The following is a 14,512-nucleotide window of genomic DNA, read 5'->3' as shown; positions in this document are numbered from 1 at the left end:
CAGATTGCTGCCAGCGCTCATACTCACCAAAATATAGGCAATTTTGAGTCGATTATAAATCAAAATAAATACAACACCACCGGTTCTCAGTTGAAAATCAGTTAGTTAACGCTGAGCCGTTCACTTCTGCTAGTAATCAAAATGTTCCTTCACCGTCGTGTTCAATTGTTTCTCCTCATTTTGCAGTATTCAAGGCCATACCCAAACAGGTCATCCTACCTTACTCTTTCAGTTCTATAATCCGAACCTTGCATCATGTGGTTTCCTGCAACTGTATCACCAACATCCGCAGTTTGTTACCCATTAATTTTGAATGAATCACCGCTCAAAAAAAATCCGGCTGAAAAATCGACGTCGTCTTGTTCCAAATCCGTGCAGGACGTTGAAGGTCTTCTTCTGGTTATTGAATGAGTGTTTCATCTAATTTAAAAACCGATTACCCTCTTGTTTTGTGTGACTTCGCGAGCCATTACTCCTGACTTTCCGCAAGTTTGGTTCACCGTCTGAGTTGTCAGGGAAATAATTGATTTGATCCTAAGTAATTTTATTTCAACTAATATAATTTCGACTGAAAAAGTCGAGGTCACACTATCCGCTGATTTGAATAAAATTGATTATACCCTTAATGCAATGTGAAGGATGAAAATGCGCGACGTGAAGGATCATTTCGCTTACGTGAAGGAGGAAAATAAAAGGTTGACGTTCCGGCCGTTCAATTAGAATATCTATTCTTGGAAACAATAAAATCAGTTCGTTATACTTTTTTGGATATCGAAACGGTACTAGGTCAGGATTTTTACCACACGCTTGCTCAATGGTTTTCATGGTTAAGAATAAAAAACTGCATGGGCTGTTCGTCTGCCGGAAGGATGGATTTTGAGTGGCCCACTTCCCTTCGTCCGGGTTGTTATCTAATCTTGAATTGATGTAATTGTAAGGTAAAGGCCATTGCGAGTGTTGCTGAACATTTGAGTTCTCATGTGTTAGGGTTGAAGTGGAACCAGGGAAGTGACTCTCTTGTTGCTGGTGGTGGAGTCAACTGTAAGCTCGAAACTTCCGTTATGAAAGGATCTGTTCTGGTATGTCGGTCTATTGGTAAGCGACCAAACCCTATTAGTAAGCGACCGAACCCTAATAGTAAGCAACCAAACCCTATTGATTTGGTCGCTTACTACACGTTAGGGGCCTGTCTGCTTCTCAAGAATTTTAGCGCAAAATGGGCATAACTAGGTTGATCCAATACCAGAAGCGGTTTGGAAACAATTTTTGTATTGACATTCAAGCCTCTTTGTCTTTGTAGAAATAGTCAATACCAGTGCTAATTCAGCAGTTCATTCGATAAATCTGAGCTCAATATGTTTGGAGATATCTCGCAAAATGTGCTTTGCTCTTTTGGTTTCCTTCATGCCCGGATTGATGTGACCCAAAAAAACGAATTTGCGTTTGTATTTGGTAAGTTGGAATTGCAGGCAGCCTTGCTGGCATCTCGCATGAAGGAAGATATACTACGTATTTTATCAAGCAAGTAACCCACACCTGTAGAACGATAGCACCACGGTCTAACAATGGCCTCAGTCCGTCGATAAGTTACCCGATTCGTCACAAACCGTGTATCGATTCGTTTCCTTTTTTTGAGGATATTGCCGGAAGACGACCAATAAACGACTCGACCAAATTAACAGTTGCGAAAACTCTTTTGTTTCTTTTGGATCAAATTGAATCGTTCCCGGTTGAGTTCGAACAACTTCAATCTGGTATACCCGTATAAAAGGTCTATTCGCACTGCAGATTACTCACAGTTCATCTGCCAGGAGGCAATATACTTTCGACCGGACGGCTTCAACGCTCAGCTGAAATAAGTATCGAACCTAAGCATCCCATCATCATTTTTGTCACTTGTTAGTGAGTTTTTTCCTCTAGCATCTGCACTTTGCCTAGAACCATCAACGCCTGGATTATTAGTGGTCCATAGTACATATGGAGTTTGTCGCGTTGGGTGTGCAAGCGACCATCCGTTCAATTGAACGTAGTTTTTTGAGCAGAAAACGTTAAACAAGCACTTTACATCCTATGATATCAGACCTCCCAGTCGAAAAGTCTGGGTACCACCAACAGACATTCAGTTATCGTGGGGTGGGTTGTTTTGGTCCATTTTAAAACGAACTTTTTTTCACCAAATATGCGAATCAAGTTATCAGCATTCAAAATAGCGGTATAATTTCACATTTACAAGCTAGGAACGATTTGAAGCGTTGATTATGCAAAAAATTATGAGAGTAATTCTGTAGAAAATTTTTTGTGTGGATTGTGTTTTTTCTTCTTCAATTTTCTTTTGTAACCCAGGTTTGCCAAACTTAATGATCCATTTGATTTCTTGAACTGGAAAAAGTTATGCCGAGTTCTATAATTTTTGTAAAATACAGTGGAATACTCGTTGAAGGGTATAACTAGAAAAACTTGTTGCATCAACTTCAATAGATTGTTCAACTTCCAACTAAAAGTGCTTACCTTTTTGATCATTAAAACTTTTTTCATGAGCTGTCAGAGCTGGGAAATGCTTTCTGAATTCCTCTTCAAACGCAGTGTTTTTCAAGAGAAGAAAGTTTTGATCAGTGATAGATGTCTGTTATACTAAAATGTCGGCATTAAAGTTGTTAAGAACAGGTCAGTTGTGGTTTCTGAGTGTTTTGATGTCTATTGGCCTTCAGCGATGATTTTAGGGTCAAGTCAAACATATTGAAGCCTTCTATTTTACTTTCAGACAAATCATGCCTCCTTTAACTTTTGAAATTTTCATCTTCGCGCACCAGTTGCATAGCTTTTGTGGCTGGTTTAGGGTAGTAATTGATTTACCTACATCTCTTCAGGAACAAATCAAAAAGTTGTTGTGATGGTTTAAAATGAACTAGCTATTTTTTTAATCTTTTTTGGTTTCAATTGAGAGTACTTAAACTTTGTCTGCTGAACTTTCAGATTAACTTCAATTTAAGACTTGTCCTCCCGTCGCAGGAAACAAAAAACGCTCGCTTCTTCTGTTGATTGTGTTGCACGCCTAGATTTCTTTATCCACGTCTGATTTAAAAAAAAATAACATTTAACCACGCTTCCATTCTTACTCAAGCCATCAGTTTGTCTCCAAAATTGCTCACATGTCTTGGTAGTCCCTGAAAAAAATCAATTCAGAGATCAAATTTTTTGCATCATATTGTGTTCTTCTTTCCTTTTTTTGCTCAAACATGTCTTGTTCAATTTTTAGTGCCAACCATTAGTTCGGAATTTTCTGGCTATTTTTATCTGCTAAATGTGAACATAAATTTGATTATTTTTATCAGAAATTGCTTCCTACTTTCACTATTCAAGCAATCACATTTGATTGTTTCAAAGTTTTGAAACTCGATTATTTTCTGCCCCCGGCGTAAATCATTTTCGGTTAATTTGGATTATTTGAATAGGTTGTTTTTTTTCCAGGTTAGTTCAGATGCCATTAACGGAACTGAAACAAAAACATACCAAATCAAATATTTACTCAATTAATAATTTTATGAAATCTTCATGAGCGATTAATTCATCAAGCTTATCAACACTGACTGAAAACAGTATAATTTCATATTTACAAACTCGGAAGCAATTAAAGTTGATTATGACAAAACGTTATGAAAGTGAAAATATGGTGATAATCACCATCTAGCCGAATGAGATCCAACAGTCACAATTTTAGTTCACTATAAAATTTGTAAAATGAGTTTTAACCAAAATTTAGTTTTTGCCAGTGTTTAGACCATGAACTTTGACCTTAAACAAAAATCTAATACTGATTTTTGATTCAGTTATTCTCTATGGGCTGATAAGTTTAAAATTAGATATTTTTTTTGAAATGAGTTTTTTTATTCGATGTCTTCCAGATCTTGTATGAGTTTAAATTAAATGCCTTTAATAACTTTTATAATTACTCAAGGTTCATTCGAATGATTTCTTGAGTCATCAGTTCTTTAAAACGAACAAATTGCTAAGATTATTACCACCTATCGTTTGGTATATGAATTTGTAAACATGATTGACATATTTTGGTCAATAATTTCAGCTCAATTTTGATCCAATGTTTTGTACAATATTCGCTAAACAAATAGGCTCTGCCGCGACAGTTTCTGCTGGCTATTTCAAACTCAAGTCTTGTATACAGCGTATATGGTTGCCACACAGAATAGTGACTCATTAGAGTAGGATGTATGGACCGTCATGTCCCATCGGGGGTCAGCGAGTGTGCGGGTGGAGGCGGCCACTCCCTGGTTGCAATTCTCACCCAGGTGCACTTGTGATATCAGTCGGTACCTGTTTGCCACTGGATGCTTCTGCAAACAAACTGAACAAACTCTAAGACTGAATTCATTCAACACGCTCATTGTCCTTCTAGTTATCATTTACAAAATATCATCAAGCTTTCCTAAATTGTTTTTTTTTCATGTTCTTCCTAGGAATATGAGAGCTATAATGAATTGGATAATTTTGGCTCCTCTAAACTGCTTCTTCTATTTTGCTTTCATTTTCTTAACAAATCTGGACTAATATTGTTGATCTGAAATTTTTTTGTTAGAACTTACTTTTTCTTGGCTCAGGTCTCGAAAAATTAAAAGGTTTCCCTCTGAAACTTTTAGTTTTGCGAAAGCAAAGCTCCTCAAATGATCGTTGCTGCTTGCAACTTTCTGACGGAGGTCTTTTCTAAGCAGATCTTTACGAGCAGTCTTTTCTAAGCAGATGTTTCGACTTTCTTTACCAAAATTGAGTATGATTCGACTGTGCTCGACCTATGTCTCGACTACCTCGACTGAAATTGAGTTTGTTTTGACTTTGTGCTCGATTTGAAATTGCTTCTCGACCGCCGAATTTCAGTTGAAAAACTGCTCTTGCTCGACTTTCAAAGTCGAAAAATAAGTCGACCCGGGTTTAGAAAACAATTTAAATATAACAAGAAACTAGATAATTTTTGATTCATGATTGAGGTGAACGACTGTTTTGAAATAATTCTACTAGCGCTTCGATATCGTTCTAATCTATAGCTGTTCACATTTTGTTTTGTTCCTGGCAATGGCGATATTAGCGTCCTCGACCTACCTCGTCGTCCTCAGACACAATGAAATGCAGACTGTCGATCACTTTCCTCTGTATGACCTCGACCATGTCCCTGGCCATGGAAGCCCCCCTCTCCTTACTCTCGTACCTCTCCCCCTCCAGTCTCGCACTCACCGTCCTCTGCAACATCATCTGCATCTGCTTCCGAGGAAACTCCTCCACAGCACGAGGCTGCATCTGGTACGTCGGCTGCTCCTGATGAGTACCTGCATCATTTAACAGTTGCAGATGAGATCTTATTTTTGAGAAGGCTATCATTTGAAAATAGTACTTCTAATAGCGTATTGGCTTTCAGTGCTTTATGCACAAGACCACACGATATGTGGACCACATTTTTTCCCACGCGTAATCACAGTTTTAAAAAAATACGACAAGCATCAAAGCATTCCAATCTGCAGAAAATCAGCTCGATGTCATGTGATACAATATTAAGTAAATATACGAAAAGGACTCAAGCCCAAAATTGATTTATTTTGTTTTTAAATCCTATCGAAAAATCATTTGTTAAATCATCTATTAACAAACTTAAGGTGATTGCTGAAAAGAAAAGCGTATCTGCTGCAGATGGACATATAAACGCCTATTGCTTTCATTTTTGTTCCGATTTTCCACCCAAGAAAAAAAATGACGCTCCAGATGATATCTTGTAATAAACATAATGAATGCGTTTACGAACCGAGCACATTACAGAACTTATTTATTATAAATTTACAATTTTGATAAGGTCAATTCAAACGGTCACAGTAAGGCTAAAATCCTGTTTGCAGGTATCATTTGAGAGCAATTTGGAATCTATTTTTTTTTAATTTTCGTTCTGTTGAACCCTGAAGGGTGACAACAATTTTTTTATTATGATTTTTATGAACAAATTAAACAAGCTAACTACTCGTCATAAAAGTTTCACATAGTCTTTTTGATTAAAAAAACAGTCGCACAGAAATTATTATTGTACAGATATAGGTCTCTAAGTTTAACAAAACGTTACAGTCCAGTTTGTAAATTGTATTCAAAAGAAGTCTTACTCACTCTTTGTTTTTTTTTGGTCAATTTTGGTCAAATCGTTATGTTCAATTTTTTCCTTGTATCACTTTGTAGATGCTTACTTATTTTATCTGATGTTACGAAAAATTTCACAACTAAGCTTGGATTGCTTTCGTATGACTTTTGCTAATATTTTTACAATTTTGTTTGCTTGTAGGACATAGAATGAACAACTTTTATTTTTGGAATCGCCGATCTTCATTCGGCGATTTTTTTTCTTGGTGATTATTCTCCTCAATAGATTTTGCTGTTTCTGCAGAATTTCTGGACTTGTTTTTAAGGCGCAGCCAGATTTCAGCACCCATATTGATAAATTACTTGAACATACAGCTTAAGAGTCATTCAATTTAGTTTATGCTTTCAGTTTCTTAACAACTTTTTGCACCTAATTTTCAATCGTTCTTTTGGAGATGTTTTGTAAAATTGGTTACAAAATTGGACGTAAAACTGATTCCTGCAGGGTCCTGCATTTTTATTTTTGGTTAGTATTTTTAGTATGATTCATTTGATCAGTATCGTAACAGTTCACTGAAAATAATTTTAGAATTGACAAAGTTTTCCCTCTCAATCAGCACTTCGAGCACTTTTGAAGCAAGATCCTACAAATTTTACAATCAACAGTTTTGATTAATCAAGAAGTTTGCGTTAGCTTTTTCCTTATTTGACGAAAAATTATCAACTGACAGGAGAAATTTCAGTGCTGCATCATATGTTACTGGATTTGTTTTTGATGGATTTATCTGCTTCTAGAATTTGAGTGAATAAAACTTCCAAAATTGAACAGATTGCTTTTTTAATGACTCCTCTAAGAACATTGGGAGTCCAAAAAAAATGGTTTTACTTTTACGGGCTCTCAAGTTTGTAAAAAAAACATTTGCGGCAATCTTTTGACAGTTGCAGCTTAAGGAGTTGTCGAACTAGAAGAAAATTGCAGTTCTTTTTGTGTTTCAAAGGAGAAAGTAAGCAATCCTCTTACCATTGATTCAACTTTGTTGGGCTGCCCATGATATAACGTTATAGTAATTTCTGAAGAATTGACAAATAAGTTTAGTTTTCTGTTCCTTTTTCTGTGAATTGATAAAATTTTATTTTAGTTTTAAGAGTTTTTGGCACAACTTGACATTAAGACCTTTTCTCAAAAAAACCAGCTGCCCGTTGATTTCTGATGGTTCTATTGCAGGTGTAGGTTTTATTGTCATGTAATTTCAGAAGAATGATTTGTTCTTTCGAAGTCATTAATCTGTCTGCGAGATTGCTCACATGTGTTTCTATCTCACATAAATAACAATTATAACATCAAAATTTGCATCATGATGTGATTTTTTTCTCAAGCCGACCGTTGATTTGGAAAAAAAGGCAAGATTTATCTACGAAGTTTGATCTATTCAGCGGAAACGGCTACCAACTTTCAATTTTTAAGCAAGCTGAGTTTTTCAAAGCTTCGAAACTCAATTCTTGGTTACTCTTGTTTTTGGTTTATTTGGACTGTTTAAAAATTTTAAACAGTCCAAATAAACCAAAAACAAGAGTAACAAAGAATGGCTTACAAACTTCTACGGGCTTACAAACTTGAGAGCCCGTAAAAGTAAAACCATTTTTTTTGGACTCCCAATGTTCTTAGAGGAGTCATTAAAAAAGCAATCTGTTCAATTTTGGAACTTTTATTCACTCAAATTCTAGAAGCAGATAAGTCCATCAAAAACAAATCCAGTAACATATGATAAAGCACTGAAATTTCTCCTGTCAGTTGATAATTTTTCGTCTAATAAGGAAAAAGCTAACGCAAACTTCTTGATTAAATTAAAATGGTTGTTCTTTTTTTCAATTTATTTTAATTTCATTCAGCGGAATCGTTTTTAAAAACATAAGCAATTTAAAATCAAATCATTATAAATCATTAATCAACTTAGCTGAACTCCCTTCTTTCAGATGAACAGATTAAGGAAAAAAATGTTGCGTTCAGTTGCGTTTGTTAGTACCATTTTTAATTCACAGTACTATACCAAACTCACTTATAGAAAGTATATAAGATACTTTAGATTTAAAACAATTGAGATCAATATGAAGGTAGTTTTTAGCAGAGCCTAAAGTTTTTTCTGGCAATTGTCCCTGTATTTTGGGCTCAAAAAGTGAGTTTTTAATAAAAAACAGATTCTTGAAAAAAATTCTCTTCCCTCAGTCTCAGATTCATTTCATCAATGTGAATCTACCCAATTTTTTTGAATGCCGTATCTTTTCTCTCTCGTTTCTCCGCCATATTCTCAACAACAATCATTGCTGGCTCATCTGGAATTTTCTCCGGTAGCTTCCACACCACTTTGTCTTTGAAATAACCGTTCTCTATCCGTTGACATAATATTTGTTCGGAAAGGCCAAAAAAATAATTTCAACTAATCTATTTCAGTTTTCAGAGATAAAATTGTTCAAGATTTGGCTGCACTTAGCGAGATGAACAGACAAACTTCAAGCGCAAGCGGTCGTTTTTTGAAACGGTTCAAGTTAAATTGTAGCTTTTGACAGACATCTTCTTGACCGAATTAAGATATGAAATCCTTGAGCGCAGATGGATAAGATTTGATACCTACAATCATTTGTAAAAATCTGACGTTTTGAAAACCACCACTTTGCCATAACCTGGATAAATTTCTGCGCGCTATCAAAAACTTCTGCATGGCAAGTTCTTCTTTGATCAAACTTTTTCCATTATGAAATCAGATAAGCAAAGTGGTCCAATTAGCTTCCTGGACGGCTCAATAAGGTTTGATACCTACAATCAATTAAGAAAATCTGACGTTTTGAAAACCACCACTTTGGCATAATCTGGACAATTTTCTGCGCGCTATCAAGAACTTCTGCATGGCAAGTTCTTCCTTGATCAAACTTGTTCCATTATGAAATCAAGTAAGCAAAGTTGTTCAATTAGCTTCCTGGACGGCTCAAAAAGATTTGAATAGTGCAATCAATTGTGAAACTCTGATGTTTTGAAAGCCACCGTTTTGCCATAATCTGGACTAACTTATGCGCGCTATCAAAAATTTATGCATGGCGAGCTCTTCCTTGATCAAACATGTTCCTTTATGAAAGCAGGTAAGCAAAGTTGTTCAATTATCTTCCTGGACGGCTCAATAAGGTTTGATACCTACAATCAATTGTGAAAATCTGAAGTTTTGAAAACCACCACTTTGCCATAATCTGGACAATTTTCTGCGCGCTATCAAAAACTTCTGCATGGCGAGTTCTTCCTTGATCAAACTTGTTCCATTATGAAATCAGGTAGGCAAAGTTGTTCAATTAGCTTCCTGGACGGCTCAAAAAGATTTGAATAGTGCAATCAATTGTGAAACTCCGATGTTTTGAAAGCCACCGTTTTGCCATAATTTGGACTAATTTATGCGCGCTATCAAAAATTTATGCATGGCGAGCTCTTCCTTGATCAAACATGTTCCTTTATGAAGCAGGTAAGCAAAGTTGTTCAATTAACTTCCTGGATGGCTCAATAAGGTTTGATACCTACAATCAATTGTGAAAATCTGACGTTTTGAAAGCCACAACTTTGCTATAATCTGGACAATTTTCTGCGCGCTATCAAAAACTTCTGCATGGCAAAATCTTCCTTGATCAAACTTGTTCCATTATGAAATCAGGTAAGCAAAGTTGTTCAATTAGCTTCCTGGACGGCTCAAAACGATTTCAATAGTGCAATCAATTGTGAAACTCTGATGTTTTGAAAGCCACCGTTTTGGCATAATCTGGACTAATTTATGCGCGCTATCAAAAATTTCGAAATGGCGCGAGCTCTTCCTTGGTCAAACTTGTTTCATTATGAAATCAGGTAAGCTTCTTGGACGGCTCAAAAAATATTTCCTACTATTTGATATTGACAGTGAATTTTTTTAGACTAAAAACTTTTCTAGACCAGTCAAAAGGCAGTCTGGACATGCAGGGCTTCGGTTCAATGTACGAGTATTCTTGTTTGCTTTGGTTTACCATAACAACAGCAAGGCTTTGAATTGAACAAAGTTTTAATTTTAAGATTTCATCTAATAAGTAACGTACAGAAAACGAAAGCAGGTACCACATACGGATCCATTTAGAAGGGCCTATGTTTGAAACGAGCAAGTTTTTTTTATCTCAGAAAATGATTTTCTAGTTTTTTTTTGGCCTTTTCTAATTTTTGAGTATAAAGCGAATGAGTTTTAATCGTATCAAATTCGATTTTTTTTTATTGTATGACTTTTTGTAGACAGCTGTTTAAATGAATTCATTTGAAGTTATCTGTAACGTAAGTAAAATTGATTTGAAGTGGTCAGAACAAAAAAGTTATGCTTCTCCTGACTTTTTCTCTCTAGTGTCATCTGGACGTGTGTTAAATGGCCAAAATATTACAATGTTTTCATTGATATTGACTTGATAGATAATTGAACTGCATTCCATTTTCTCGCAATGTGCTAAAAAATATCACCGGTTTGCTGCCTCAGGTCTTGCCGTTTTGTTGACTTTAGTTTCAGCGAGTTTTAATTGTTCAATGGGATGTGTGTGTATGTGTGTGCATTTTTAAGCGCAAATTTAATTTTTTAATTTCAAGGTGCCTAACTTTAAGGATAATTCTGGACAATATTTATTTAAAATGTCAACAAAATTTTTACACCCACCGACAGCAAATGATCTGAACTATCCTCTTTGAAAGTCTCCATTTTTATTTTAAAGCTCTTACCAGTTTTTCCGGATCTGAAATTACCAGTTTTCAGCATCCGCACTAAGTTTATCAAAACGCGTGAAAATGTAAGAAACAGCTGGGTTTAGTAAAGTTGTCCTACTGATTATTTTAATTTTCTCGCTGAGAATGTTTTACGTCGCATCAACAACATTTTCACTCCGCTTATTCGAGAAAGAGTTCACTACAATGCAAAGCCTAACACAGACGGTGAAAACTGTCATCTTCAGACCCGAAAACAACTGGTAAGTGCTTCAAGTTAAAAACAAAATTTTCCAGAGAGGGTAGTTTAGATCTTTTGCTGTCAGTATATGAAAAATTTTGTTATAACTCAAAGTAATTATTGTCCAAAATGTTCCTTATATTAGGGTTCTTGACAGTAAAAATCTGAGTTTGCGCTTAGTTTTGTCCACTAATGTAGTAAAAAATCTGTGCTCAAAGAAAGTAAATTGAAAATGTTCAACTCTTGTGAAAAAAGGTTTACTTGATATTCAATTCGTGTAAATTGATTTGCTTGATGGTTTTTTTCTCCGATGAATCCCATGCCAATTCCGGTGATTATTCTCCTAGTTTATTGAGGCGGACACCGAAGTTATTTAATAATTCCAAGATCAAGTATAACCTTGCGATAATCATATCAATGCTCCCAAGTAAAATGGTTATCTAGCCAAGATCTTGCATGGTCTTGAATATCTTGCATGCAAGGCGTCAATTTTTCTTGCATCTTAAACTGGCATCATCTTTGATCAACCTATCTAGAATTAACAAGATTTTCCCTGAACACAACAATGGGTACGTACACCAGCTGACTTGGGGAAGGGGCGGGGTGGGCGGACGCTTTTTCCTCAGGAATTCGACCCCCTGCCGACCCAAAGGGTCCCCCTTGCACTATTTTGTGATATCCATATTTTTTGACGGAAATTTTTCTAAAGCGCCCTTGACGCCAATATATACTGATTTTTGGGGGGGGGGGGGAAGAGGGGATCGCGCCGAAAAAAACGCTATTTTTTGGTCAAAACTTTTCAAAAATTGCCTGAAAATGCCTTTTTTGGCCTGTATTTTCAAAATTTTGCCTGCGGCGCAGAAAGTTTCGTCAAAATGGTGACTTTATAGTGATTTAGGAGAGCTAAGAAAATCTGTTTGGTCGATCTAAAAAAAAGGTCGACAAAATTTTCAACATTTTTTGAAAATCCGCCCCCCCCCTCGAGAAAACCCTAGATCCGCCCCTGGGTAGGTATCTCAATGTTTTCAGATACTGAAAAGCCACTAAACACTTGTAAAATCTACATAAACTCATTGATGGCTGAAAAAGTGTTTAAGAATGTAAAAATTTGCTAAGCAAAGTTTTTATCGGTATATGAAAAAAATGAAACTGAGGTTTGGTAATTTTGATTTTTTAAAGTGCAGTTTCATGCTATAAAAGTAGTCCATATGATTCATATTTACTGTCTTCTTTGAGGGGGTGAACTGTTTTGCTCACATCGACAGCATTCTGCTCGTAATCCGCGTCTTCATCCATTCTTTTGCTCACAAAAAGAAACTAATGAATATTTCCAAGCAGAAATAAACGACGACTTCTGTGCAATTAGATGGCAAAGGTCAATGACAATTTTAGTGCCCGAAAGAATTCCAATGGGCACATTTTGAAATTAAAAATTGAAACTAAACTGGATATTTTTAAATTCACGAAAAGAACTAGTCAAAGAATCAGCTCAAAAATGACATCTGATGGCGACTACTTGAACAAATTGGTTTGTAAAAAAGTATTGAGGTAGTTTTTTTTAAATAAATCAATGAACCATAAACGTACACGGACATCCGAAAAAAACATCGTATTAATTGAAATAAAGCAAATAATATTCCTTGTATTTAATTCCTAGTTTTTTCTTATCTATTTGTATTACGAACTAAGCTGTCAACTCTTATAGAAATTGGCAGCGTGGATAGAAAATTGATGTCATGAAGCAAGACCTAACCAAACCTGCCTCCAAGACATTTCTCCAATGCTTTACTATCAGTCAGTGCAATTAATTAACGGGACGCTCATAAATTTCCCGAAAAGAAGTTAAACTGGATAGAAGAAATTTTTTCGGATCTTCTAATAATTCCTCGTTTCAAATTAGAAAACATGCAAATAACTTTGGCCTGAAATTAAATTAAAATTGTAAGTACTATCAGCTCGCATACGTCACAAGCGGTTGAGAATCTTTTCAAGGCAAAATACATCAATTTTTGATATTATGTAGAGAACAATTAATCTTTTTAAAAACCATAGCAAGCTTGTAACAAATCTTTGCGACTCTTTAGAAGACTTGATTTTATCATTAGCATAAAAACCCGAGTTGAAATTAAAATTTTGGTTTTCATTCACGCATTCATGAGAAGCGTTAAGCGTCAGAAGATATTTCTATGGCAAACTCTAGCTGGATATTCCAAATTATGATAGTATAGAAAAAACAGCTAAAGTTTTTGAAAAAAACTATAGCACAACTCTCTTTTTCCGCAAACTGTTTGTTCAAATATTGATAAAATATGGGTTCTATTTAGCGGAACCATTCGAAAGTTTGCTTTTATAACTATCAAATTCCTCAAGAAACTGATTATTGCTACCAGCAACCTTATGTTCTCGGTAAAAGTTTCGCCTGATCCAGTACAAGTCTAAGTACGAGATACAGTCTATGGAGTTCTTCTGGCACGAATGGACATCTCAATCCAAGTCTGGCACATGGTGGAAGTGATGCGCAGGGATTTCAACAAACACTATATAACGCAAGTAGCCATGACAGAGAACCAACTTGAAGAGATTGAAAGGATGGAGGTGAAGTGGCTGAGCATGTGGGAATGAACTAACCCGACACTCCTGACTCTAGATATGTGGCTCAACCAGTCGACGAGTTCCTTTTTCCTTGGGAAGAAGGATCTCTGGAGAACCCAATTACCATCGAAGAGTGAATGTGACAAACAATTGAACTTAAGAAATTTTTGTTTTTGATGAAGAAAATCATGAAGGAAAGTCATGGAAGTTTTTTGGACGTACGTGCCATAGATCTCTTTTAGTGTCTGTGCCAATTTTTTGTCATAAGTTTAATACTAGCATCTGCAATCGTTCGAATCATAGTAACTACATGTGAAGAAACAACAGTTTGGGTAGCATTTTTATCAAGTACAGTCGGCTAAATTTTACCTTCTCCAAAGCTATTAATAAAATAACTTCTACCAAAGAACGATTTTTGAATTCGCAGGTTGGTCCGATGGGATCTGGAATTTTGCATCCTGTTTTTGATTGGATAAAAATTGGATCATTTCAACAAATTTTGACAAAAATTTCTATTTTTATCAACAATATCAACCTCTTTATGTAAAAATACAAAGAAAAAATCTCAACTTTGTCCAAGGAGTTGACTTTGAACTGATTGAAAACCTTCCCAAAAATGGAAAAAAAACCTTTTAATATTTGATGACGCTTGTGCAGAACAAAAATCTATAGTACAACTCTCTTTATCCGCAAACTGTTTGATCAAATATTGATAAAATATGGATTCTACTTAGCGGAACTATTTGAAAATTTAGTTTCATAAACATCAAATTGCACACATGTGAGAAAAAAATACAAATTGAAAAAATTGAAAT

At 35.5% G+C, this 14,512-nt stretch overlaps 3 protein-coding genes across 5 annotated transcripts in view; 2 read left to right on the top strand and 1 right to left on the bottom strand.

Annotated features, from left to right (window-relative positions):
• The window catches only part of LOC134838950 (survival of motor neuron-related-splicing factor 30-like), a 131,112-nt gene that overhangs the window by 34,312 nt on the left and 82,288 nt on the right, over nucleotides 1–14,512 (top strand). The gene's annotated exons all lie outside the window — the stretch shown is intronic.
• LOC134838946 (dnaJ homolog subfamily C member 7-like) overlaps nucleotides 1–14,512 on the top strand; it is a 175,496-nt gene that overhangs the window by 80,159 nt on the left and 80,825 nt on the right. The gene's annotated exons all lie outside the window — the stretch shown is intronic.
• Nucleotides 4,164–12,401, bottom strand: LOC134839823 (dynein light chain Tctex-type 5-like). The gene is made up of 3 exons (XM_063855446.1): nucleotides 12,329–12,401; nucleotides 5,110–5,333; nucleotides 4,164–4,349 (listed from the first exon to the last, which is right to left on the bottom strand). The coding sequence occupies exons 1-3, from the start codon at nucleotides 12,399–12,401 to the stop codon at nucleotides 4,164–4,166; spliced, it is 483 nt and encodes a 160-aa protein (XP_063711516.1).

Source organism: Symsagittifera roscoffensis, chromosome 2, assembly GCF_963678635.1.
Source record: "Symsagittifera roscoffensis chromosome 2, txSymRosc1.1, whole genome shotgun sequence".
Classification (NCBI taxonomy): Eukaryota; Metazoa; Xenacoelomorpha; order Acoela; family Convolutidae; genus Symsagittifera; species Symsagittifera roscoffensis.
The sequence above is the reverse complement of the archived record's forward strand: the minus strand, read 5'-3'. Positions and strand labels throughout refer to the sequence as shown.